This window comes from Mustela putorius, unplaced genomic scaffold, assembly GCF_011764305.1.
Source record: "Mustela putorius furo isolate JIRA1106 unplaced genomic scaffold, ASM1176430v1.1 tig00001419_pilon_pilon_pilon, whole genome shotgun sequence".
NCBI lineage: Eukaryota > Metazoa > Chordata > Mammalia > Carnivora > Mustelidae > Mustela > Mustela putorius.
The window spans coordinates 763,201-774,069 of NW_025421736.1; the positions used below are offsets into that span (position 1 = coordinate 763,201).

Sequence of the window (10,869 nt, forward strand, 5' to 3'; positions counted from 1 at the left end):
CGTCCCGGACTGCCTGGGGACCGTGGCTGTCCTGGGGCTGCACAGAGGCCGGCATGGGCACGGAGGCCTCAGGGTCCAGTCGCAGGCCAGCCTGGGTCTGCCGCAGGGGACCCTCATGGTCGAGGGGCGTCCCTCGGCTACCACCCATTGCGGGGGGAGGTGGGGTGCTTAGGACCTGATGGGCCCAGCAGGGGACACACCCTGGTTGGTGACAGCTCTCCAACCAGAGCAGAGGCCCTCAGGGGCCCAGAAGGGGGCATTTGCATGACAGATGAGTTCTCTGGAAGCCTGTGGCTCCCAGGACGCACAGACGGGAACATCGGCCATCGCCGAGGGCACACAGCCAGCACCTGCTGCAACCGCCTAGCCAGCCCCGAATCCTAAGCCCCAGCCACCTGAGCCATCCTCACAGGCCGGGCACCTCCCGCTCCTGCGTGCACCAGGCCGAAGGGGCCCCCAGCTTGCTGCCCCAGGGAGAGCCCAGCTCTGGGCCACACAGCCAGGGTGCTAGCCCCAGCTGGCCTCAGAACACGACCTCGCCTGTCTGTCAGGAAGACCTCATCCAGGCCCAGAGCTGCTCGATGCCCCTGGGGTCCCCGTGCCCTGCTGGTCGTTCTGAAGCCGGTGGGGACAGAAGGGTCTGCCTTCTGAGCCAGGCCTCCTCTTCCTGCCCTGGCCTCCCAAGGCCACTGCCCCACTCCTGAGGACCTAGGAGCCGTGCTGCAGGGCGAGGGCTCCTTCCCAGACTCCTGGTCCCCGCCGTCAGGGACCCGCTCAAGGGGAAGCCTTGTCAGAAGGGCAGGTGGGAAGGGTGAGGCTGCGGGCCGCGGGCTCCGCCTGCTCTCCCTCGGCCCCCTTGGAGACAGCAAAGAAGAAAGCATCTGACTGGTTCGTGGGTGGTGGGGAGAGCCTGGACCGGCGCCCTAGGTGAGAAGTGAGTGTGGGCCCCTCGAGTTACAGCACGCGGCACGAACAGCCGAGATTAACCATAACAACTGGTCTCTGACCCGGCGTCCGCGTAGACCAGCACTAAACACACAGTCCTGTCCCCCCGCACCTCCCGCATCACAGGCTCTCGGGCCGGGGCCCCGCAAGGCACCTTCCTGCCTTTCCCGTGCTGCGGCTCTGGGCCTGGCCAGCCGGGCCTGAGTTTGTGACCAACAGATCACCCACCAGGACACACTGGTCACTCCCCGGTGTGTCAGGGCACCTCCGAGTTCCCAAGCCTGGGGCAGGGGGCCTCCGGACAGAGTCCAGAGATGTGCCAGGGGACTGTCTTTTGAAAAAAAATATGCGCATTTTAATATCCAAATTACTACATGCAACTTGCCTGCAGAGAAGGGCACCCAACGGGACCATCTGAAGTCTGAAGAGTCCTAACGACACTGCGTGTCGCCCCAGGTCACCCAGCGGGGCCTTGCCAGGACCTCAGCCTGCCCTCCAGCCCCTCCTGCAGAAAACCACGTTGCTCCTCCCCTGGCTATCCTCATATTTACCCTCTGTGCTCACGTGGCCGTTCGCGTCCACGCCGTCCTGCAGGCCCGTTCCCAGACCCAGCTCTCCGGAGGCTCCGGCCTGCGGGGCCCGGGGGGCACCTGCAGGAGCTGGACCGCTGCCCTCCCCATGTCCCCCTGCTCTCCCCCTGCTCTGAAAGCGGGAAGAAGGGGCACTGAAGGAGCTGAAATACAAACTTCTTTATTTTCCCGTGGACTTTTTCTCAACTGATCATGGTGGTTTTGTCATTTAATGTTGTTCTGAGTAAAGAAACACTAAGTCGCACCGTCATTATCACGGATGTTCCCATCTTTACGTTGTGCGGCATGACTTAACCAGCACAGGGCTCAGTGCACACGTGGAAACCACGTGCTTTTGATCCGTGGCTCCCCATGGGCGCGCTGGGTTCGGACCGAGCGCCGAGCACCGCAGCAGCCAAGGCAGCGGGCGTTTCCACTGAGGTGAGACACCCACGACGCCCAGCCCAGCCTCCAACCACGAGGCGTGCAGGTCAGGGCGTTAAGCAGCTCGGCCCCTCTGTGCACCTGTCACGGAACTCTTCTGTCTCCCCAAACTGAAACTGTCCCCATCACACGCTCTCCCCCCGCAGCCCCCTCCCCAGCCCCACCGTCGACTGTCCCCGGGTCTGACTACTGCGGGTGCCTCCTAGAAGTGGGGCCAGGACTTGTCCTTCTGTGTCTGGCTGGTCTCACTCAGCACCGTGTCCTCGGGGGTCCCCCAGGTCCTGGCAGGTGTCCGCTGCTCCTTCCTTTTCAAGGCCGAGGACTATTCCACGACGCCCACGGGCCGCATTTTGTCTGTCCCTTCTTCCGGCAGGGGACACTCGGGTTGCATCCTCTGTTCTTCTACTGGAATAATGCCACCGAGAATGCGTCTGCGTCTCTGCTTTCAGTTCTCAGAGCCATACGCCCACGAGTAGCCCCCCGAGTCCCCTGGTGACCCCCGCCATCCGCCCCTTGCTCCAATACCGGTGCACGTGTGTCCCCTCCGTTGCTGGGGGGCTAGCTGTCCTTGGGGGGGAGGGGGCCTCAGGGTGGTTTTGATTTGCAGTGTACTGGGGTTTTCCTGCCTAACACTTTCTCCCTGTCCTCACGGGCCTCTGCACCTAAGACCCCAGCCAGCACGGGCCCCCGTCCCTCCTCAGCCCCCGTGTGGCCGCTCCCTCCTGACGGTGTCCCTGCTCACTTGCTCTGCCGCCACACACTCCCCTGCTGCCCCACCTGCTCAGGGAGCACCCGTCATCAGTCGTCCGCACAGGCATGTCCGGCAGACACGGTGGGAACACCGTTTCTCGACTTTACAAGCCCCGGGGGATCCCCTCACCCCCAGCCACAGACTTTACCAGCCAGCTCCTGGGGAGGGGGGCCCGGCTGCCGCCCCTGCCCTCCCGGACGCCCCGGGCTTCCTTCCCCAGCGCCACGTGGGTGGGCTCTGGCCACGCAGCAACGGATCCTGAGCCGCGGGGGCCCTGGCTCGTGATCACCGACTCTGCGGGCGGCAGATTCCATTGTCCCCACCGGGGCTGCTCTGCGACACGGGCTGCACCTTCCCGTGGAGCCCTACAGGTCAGCTGCCCGGCACTCGTGGGATCCAGCATCCTCCCGGGGCTCACACCCAGCCTGGTCCCTGTTTCTGTCCTGCCTCACCTGGGTGACCACGGGGCCCCTCCTCACTGACCAGCCCCGCCCCTGGCAGAGCAGCCAGAGGGCCAGGGATCCCCGAGGTCCCGCGGCACCGCCATTCCGTCCTCCCAGCGGCCTTCCGGCAGCTCCGCGCCCATGACTGAGCGGCAGGTCCGTCAGGTAGAGAGCCTGACCCACCCACTGAGGAAATCCCGGGGAGCACAACCTGGTGCCCGCTGTCTTGTGGGGATGCCCTGGGGACAGGAGCTGTGGCCTGTGTCGCCTGGACACCTGCCAATCTGGAGCAGTACCGTGGCCCCAAGAGAGCCGGGGCACGTGAGGCCACGTCCAAAGTCCACACGCTACGGTCCCCAGGTGAACGGCTGGGGCTGGAGAGCGCAGCCCACGAGCCGGAGCCGAACCGCCACGTACAGTCACGGGGAAGCTTCAGGAGCTCCCCACCCAGCCAAGATCACAAATAAGCAGAGTACCCCTCCCCACGCGCTGGCGTGGCCCCAGCGAGCCCACCCCAGCCGCCCCGAGGGAGCAGGCCACGGCCCCCGCCGCACCCGTTAACTCACCAGGTTGGCCCCTGAGAGGCGGGACGGCCGCGGGCCCCCCCGCAGGGCTGCCCGAAGGCCACGGTAGTGGGGGGGCCAGAGCAGCTCCGGGGAGGGGCCATGGCCGCTGGTTCCAAGAATGCACTCTCCTACCCGGCCAAGGGGACTGGAAACGGCGCCCCACAGGACAGACCACAGGTGCTTTCCAGTCCGGCCATGGAGCCATGCGTGCGAGGTCTCCTGCCTTCATACAGCGGGGCCGGGGACCCGGAACCCTCAATCACGCTGTCTTTCCCGTGGGAGGGTCAACCCAGCCACTCGCACAGGGACCGGGGTGTCATGGTGCCCGGGGATCGACGGACGGGAGCCGCAATGGTCACTCACGCAACTGCGTGGAGATCCTGTCCCCGGAGCTCTGGGCTCTACGGGTCAGAGGTCCTGCTGCCCCATGAGCCCCAGTCTCTCCCAGGAACACAGGAGCCAAGCTGAGCTGCCCCAGAGCAGCAGGTGAGCAGGCAGCCGTCTCACCGGGGTGGCTGGCCCTGACCGGGGGGAGCTGGGCCGTTCCCAGCCATGCCCCAGCATGGCCACAGGTGGACAGATGGCCAAGGTCGGCCCCCCAGGGATGAAGGCATCAGGGAGGAGTTGCCAGAGGGCTACACTGGGGCAGGACCCTCGTTCGTGGAGAAAACTCTGGGGCCCTCGGGGCCTGGGAGCCCGTGGGCTGTGGGCCGTGCACCCCCCAGCCAGATGGTCCCCACCCGCTTACCAGCCCCCGTGGGGAGCTGCCGCTTCAGGGGTTCTGATCTGGGCGCCTGGGGCTGTGGCACAAATACTGGAGGCTGGTTTTGGGGAAAGTGATTTTCAAGCAAAACGTCCAGAACTCCCAAGTTTGCTCCCCGGGACCACCCCCCGCCTGGGCTTCTGCAGCCCCCTGCAGGGGCCCCTCCAGCCACCTCACCCCTTGCTGACCGCCAGCTCAGACCTGGGGGAGGCCGACTCCCCGTCTGGGGGCCCCATGGGCGACGAGGGGGCTCATCCCACGGGCGGGGGCCGGGGGTCCTTGAGGACTACTCTGCACACCTCAGATCCCAGCCTGGGCCCCACCTCAGCCGCGTGGCCACCCAGCTTGGGGCCTGCCAAAGCCGGGAACAGCTGTGGCTTTGTGTCCTCCCCGGGCAGGAGGCAGCCTCAGCCACCCCGACGCCTCGGCGCTGCTGCGGCTTCAAGAAGCCCGGTGAGCAGCCTTTGAGGCCATCCTCCCGTTGGCTGGGCAGCGCCGGTAGGGCTGGGGCTGAGTGCACGGTCAGCAGTGAGCCCACGGGGGCCGGGCAGCCCGTCCGCCGGCCCAGCACTCCGCCGCCACCTCATTCCTTCACCCTCCGGCGCCCACTCAGGCCCCCACTCACTCCCTGGTTCGTTCATTCATTTGCTCATTACGGAGTTCTTTCCCGAGAGCCAACCCCCAACCAGGCCCACATCGGGTATTGGGCAGCAGAGCAGTGGCCGCACAGAGAGGAGGGGTCATTCGTTTACTCACCATTAAACAAAAATTTCCAGAGTGGTGATGGGTCTGTAGCACTGCAGATGCCTGGACAGATGGATGGAGGGACAGGTAGACACCCAGATTCCCTGTCTGTGGGTTCTGGGGGAGGCGTTCCTGAAATAGTCACCTGAACCGAGGCCCTTGCCCTCTTGTGTTCTCTGACAGAGGCAACCATCTGGGCGGCCGGGGTGGCACTTCCAAGGGGGCCTCAGCAGGCTGCAGGTGTCGGCCCACGGAGGACACGGCCCCGTCAGCGAGCCTGCACGCGGGAGCGAGAGCAGGTGGTGGACCTGGGCCAGAGGTAACGCGTCCCAACAGAGCGCCCAGCCCCGCCCCAGCCCCGCTCTGAACCCTGGAGTGGCCCTTGGCTCGCCCCCTCCCCATCAGGCTATCAGCAGGGCCCTCACAGCAGCCAGGAGTTTCTAAGCAGCCCCCCCAGCACTGCGCAGCAGGGGGACCGGCCAGCCTCTGGCGCTTCACGGCCCCTCTGCGCAGAACCCAGCGGGCTCCCACCCCGCGGGGTAGAAGCCGAATCCTCCCCAGATCTGCCCCCTAAAGCCCCTCACACCAGTGAGGGCGCCGTGCTCCCACTCCCCCGCCCCCACCCAGTGTCCGGTGTCTGCGTGGCCCCTCGCTCACCTCCGCCAGGCCTCTCTGGCACCCGGTGCTACCCAGAAATCCAGGTGGGCAGGTCTGGGGCCAGGCCCAGGGGTCTTCTGTTGAGCCCTCCATGCACCAGGGCCAGAGCTGACCTGAGCTACCTGAGCAAGGGTGTGGGGGAGCTCTGGTCTCCCTGTCCACCCCACAAGCTCTTGAGCAGCCCCTCTGAGCCTCACAGGGCCGCACCCGATGGTGCAGACCCAGGTGCCGGGGCATGGGAGTCCCTGGCGTCCAGCTGCCCGTGAGCGCTGGAGGGTCGGTCTCTAGGCCCGAGGCCTGGCACGGGCAGGCTCAGAGCACTTCTTTCATCGGCTGCATAAAAGAAAAAGAACATAAAACCTTAGCACAGCTGGGGTGGGGGTCCCAGCACGGGCCCAGCGCCAGCCTGAAGAAGCTGTGAGGGAGGCGCTCCCCCTCCGGACAGCTGGACACTGTGCGGACAGAGGCTAGACCAGGCAAGCTGAGGGGTCGGTGTGTGCACCCCCCGCCTTTCTGGACACCCCTACCTCGGCCTGCACTGCGAGATCCACATGCACCCAAGGGCCGACTGAGGTCACTGGAGAACCACAGACTCCACTCTGGCCCACGAGAGCCCAACAGGACGTGCAGCGGGGAGCAGGGGGCCGGGGGAGGACTCCGAGTCACAGAAGCCCGGGGCAGCGGGGACATGCAACGTCAGGGCGGGGAACTGTCACCCTGCCACGGGGCTGTCCCCCCACCCCAGGGCCAGGCACCCTGTGGCACTTCACAGCTGCACGGGGCAGGGCGACCCACGCAGGCCAGCCTGGAGATCGTGCCTGGGGACTGTCCCCAGAGCCGTGGAGGCTCCTGGCTGGGAGCGGGGGCAAGGGGGTGCAGGTGGTCATTGATGGTGGGGCCTGTGGGCTGTGTGTATGTGCTGGGACACGTGTGTCCGAAAATGTGTGCACACGTGTGTGCACGTGAGTGCAGACGGGTGTGTGCGTGTGAGCACCCTCCCACGCACCCGTGCCCCGCTGCTGGTGGGTCCCGCTGCTGAGCCACGCATGAGCCATGGGCTGGATATGGTCCTGGGTGGCAGGGACGCGATAACCAGACCCCAAGACGCCGGCCGCCCGGGGGGGGGGGCAAGAAGGGGGGAAGGAGAGGGCCTCGGGCTGTGTTGACCACCACGTCCCCCACCCCCGCACTTAGCCTGAGCCTCATCCCTCCGCCCCATGCCTAATGACGCCATTGTCTGGGCTCCTTGGGTCTTCAGTCCAAGGCCACACTCAGGGCAGGTTTGCGGTGTGGGGCTGACCCCCTACTGGGCTTCCACACGGGCCTGGGACTCCACAGTGGCCAGGCCTGCTGTGCTCCCCGCCTCTGCCTGAAGCTGGGCGCCCAGTGGGCACATCTCAGGGGTTGGTCCCTGTGTGGCCGGGGGGCAGGAGGGAGCAGCCTCCAAACGAACCCCCGCCCAACTGCGGGACTGAACACCGAGGGCAGCTCTACCCCCAAAGCTGGAAGTCTGGGTCTTGTGGTCAGAGGGACAGAGACAAGGGGATAGACAGACAGACAGCTGGTGGCCGGCGGAAGCTGCTGAGAAGCGGCGGAAGCTGGGGCGGCCGGCCGGCGGGTGGCCCGATGGGTCCTGGAAATCCTCTCTTCCTGTTTTTCCAACAAAGGGCCTCTGTCCCCACAGGAAGGCCGCTGGCCAGTGGCGGCGGACGCGCCTTTTCCGTAAACAGGGTTGCTTTCCTTTTCTCCACTTGTCACAATAACAGCGGGCTCCACGCCCCCATCCCGGCCCTGGGTGCCGCCAGCCACAGGGGCCGGCGAGGGAGAGGTCACCGCCGGCTGAGACCAGGCCCCCCGGAGCAACCAGGAGACAGGAGTTCGGTGGGGCCAGTGCCATGGGATAGGTAGGAGGCGGGACCAGCCCCGTGGTCCTCCAGAGCCAGAGCCGGAGCCAGAGTCAGGGGGTCTGTACTGGGCTTGTGACCCCGAGGGCCTGACCCAGCAGTGCTTGGAGCGAGGGCCAGGGCCCGGTCCACACGGGGGCTGGTTTCCTAGGACAGAGAAGTAGGGCCCAGGGCCTCCCTCCAAGTGGATCTCCCTCCAGACTGGGGGGGTCCCCGTGCTGGCTGGCGTGTCGCCCCAGGATGTCCAGCAGGTGGGTGCTATGGTACCTGCTCCACAGGAGAAGCTCAAGGGTCTGAGAAGACCTCTGAGGCCCCACAAGAGCAGACTGAGCCTGCACGCCTGGAAGGGGGAGGAAGGGCCAGAAGGCCGCAGGGCCTCGGGACGGATAGCGGGGGGCGGGGGGGGAGCCCCCCTGGCCCGAGCCTGCTGCTGGCCCTGGCTCCACGAGGACCCACGAGAGTGTGGGGACTGTGTCGGCTGCCAGTGGCTGCGGCGGTGTGTGCCCCTTCTGTGCGCCCGGCCGTGGAGCGGAGCAGGAGTGGGCTCCGTGCCCGGGCGTGCATGGCTCTGAGTGAACCAGTGTCCTAGCGTGTGTGGGTGATTGTGTGGGCTGGGCAGCAGGCGTCTGAGGGGCCTGTGTGAGGGGCTGGGGGGCTATTTATAGCTGCTGGCTTGGGGAGGGGCTATTAATAGCAGGGCGGAGGCTGAATGGACAATATACTGGGGGTGGGGGCAGAAGCCGTTCCTTGCCAGCGACACCAGGGACTGGCACCCCAGCCGCCACCCAGGCAGCCAGACAAGGGCCAGTGTTGTCCCGCGAGCGGCTGCTCCAGGGGGTGCGGCTCACCTGGGAGAGCAGGCTGGGGGAGTCCCAGGTCGGGTCCCCCTCCCCAGGCAGCCCCGCAGGGGGCCGTGTCCCAGCCACCCTTCACCCTAAGGAGGGATGTGCTGATGGTGAGGTCACCCCAACCTGTGTGCTCCTCAGGGCGTCGCTGGCTTTTAGCCGGGACATGCGGGCGGGCCCCTCCTCAGCCGCGACCCCTAGGACGCTGAGCGGTAGATGGGGGCCGGTTTGGGCCTCTGGGCCACACGGAGCGACGCGGCTGGGGGATGGATGAGGTTCGCCCTGTCCCAACCGAGGTCTGGAACCTCAAAAGGCACACCCAGCCGGAAGCACCAGAGCGGACCCCCCCCACCGAGCAGCCTTCCCGCCGCGCCCCAGCATCCCTGGGTCTCCCTGGGTCAGAGGGTCCTGCCTCCCAGGGGAGCACGGAGGCGCTGGGCCCCAGGAGGCCTCCCCAGACCGTGGCCCGAGGAGAGCCTGAGGCCCCGCAGGGCACTGGGGATGACTGGTCAGACCTCGGGGTCCAGCCGCGGAGGGCAGCGGGGCGGGACGGGTCCTTCCGGGGCCTCAGGCCTGGAGTAGGCTCTGCCCGGGCGGGGCTGGCGACGCCGGGACTCAGGGGTCCAGGCGGGCAGGGCGGGGCGCCCGGGCTGGGGGAGGCCCCGTGGAACAGGGGGGCGGGGCGGGGGGGCCTGGGGGCCCACAGCACGGCGGGAGGCAGGTGGCCTCTCGGCAGGGAGCCCCCGCGGCCACATCCCCCCCCCGCGGGGTCGCCCGCCCGCGCCCCCCCAGCTGGCGTCGCCCTCACCCCCCCCCCCGCCACCTCCGGGAGCCCCCCCGCAATGACGTCACGAGGAGCGCGCGTCCCGCCCGCGGCCACCTGTCGCCAGGCGCTTCCCAGAAGGTCGCGGCCGCCCGCGCACGCGCCGCGCCCACGTCCCGGAAGCCTCGGGCTTTCCCGGCAGCGTCAGCACCGCGTCCCCCGGGCTCCGGGAAGGGGGGCGGGCCCGGCCGACCCCGCGCCTCCCCCACCCCGCCCGCCAGCTGGGGGGGGTCCCCGCGCGGCCGCTTCCGGCGCCGCCCCCTTCCCGGCAGGGCCGCGCCGCGGTCCCCCCCGCGAGGCCGCCGGTCCCGGGCTGCGGGGGTCTGGGGGAGCCCGGAGCGGGGCCGTGGAGGTCCCGGATGCTTTCTCCGTGCATGGGTGTCCCGGGGGGCTGAGGTGGGGGGACCCCAGAGGCCGGGCGCCGTCCGGAGGGCTCGTTCCCACCCCTCACCACGGCGGGGCCGCGGGCCGTGCGCCTCGAGCCAGCAAGGACCCTGAGGTCCGCGGGTGACCCCTGGAGGCAGGCCTGGGGGACGCTGCCCTGGACCCCCCTGGGAGCGTCCCGGGTGTTCAGGGTCAGCCGCAGACGCGGTTGGACAGCCTCCCTGCATGTACGTCGGTGCAGCGCAAGACAGCCCGCCCTGACCCATGGCAGGTGCTGGGGAGACCCTGCGCCCCGACAGCTGTGGGGTGGCTGGGGTGGGGGGTTGCCGGCCGACAACGTCCCTGGAGACTTGGGTCTGGGAGGAGGGGTCCCTGGAGAGGTGGGTGTCCCCCACCCCACACAGTCTTGTCAGGACAGGTTGGGCTCCTTGCCCCTCAGGGGTGTGGCGCCAGCGTGGGGTCTGGGATGTTCCCAGCAACAATGGCTTTGAGGGGCCCCTGGCCTGGGAGGGGGCTTGTGGCCTGAATGTCCGCTTGTCTGGGCAGAGGCGGGAGGCGGGTCCCACGCAACCGCAGGCAGGGCTGAAGCCTTCTCTGTGCCCCTCCCCGGAGTCCCTGACCTGCCCCCACCCTGGGGAAGATCAGTGTGGCTGCGGGGATCCGCACCTGCATGCCCAGGTGACCCCTCAGTCGTGTGTTTTACACCGTCCCGCACCAAGTAGTGGATGGGAGCCCCCCACCCCCAGGCTTGCCTGAGTGAGCCAGCGGTGCAGGAGAGCAAGAGAGCAGACCGGGGGGGGGGGTGGGAAGGGGGGGCGTGTGTAAGCTGAGAGCAGTGCCCAGGGTGGGGTCCCCAGGAGTCCAACCTAGTCTGGGACCCGGCAGGTAGGGAGTGGGGAGCCAGGGAGGAGACGGCCCCAAGAGGGTGGCCCTCGGCCGAGAGGCTTTGGGGAGGCTGTGTAGTGGGGCGTGAGGGAGATCGGGCAGGCCCTGGCCGTGCAGCAGGGGCTCCACACAGCCTCCTGGCATGC

The 10,869-nt window shown here is 67.9% G+C and overlaps 1 protein-coding gene across 1 annotated transcript; it reads right to left on the reverse strand.

Moving 5' to 3' along the window:
* Positions 1-1,679: 1,679 nt before the first annotated feature.
* On the reverse strand, positions 1,680-10,510 carry LOC123394084 (translation initiation factor IF-2-like). The gene is made up of 5 exons (XM_045087522.1): positions 10,505-10,510; positions 9,512-9,777; positions 8,758-8,836; positions 5,883-8,441; positions 1,680-5,502 (listed from the first exon to the last, which is right to left on the reverse strand). Exons 1-4 carry the CDS (start codon positions 10,508-10,510, stop codon positions 7,137-7,139), a joined length of 1,656 nt encoding a protein of 551 aa, XP_044943457.1. The 3' UTR covers positions 1,680-5,502; positions 5,883-7,136.
* Between the last annotated feature and the right edge of the window lie 359 nt (positions 10,511-10,869).

Bases quoted from the DNA above. Each gene is read 5' to 3' on its own strand.
- LOC123394084 (XM_045087522.1), bottom strand. The intron at 8,837-9,511 runs GTGGCCGCGGGC...TCTACCGCTCAG, and splicing joins TGGGAAGCGCCTGGCGACAG to CGTCCTAGGGGTCGCGGCTG. The intron at 8,442-8,757 runs GTTGGGGTGACC...AGCTATAAATAG, and splicing joins ACGCCCTGAGGAGCACACAG to CCCCCCAGCCCCTCACACAG.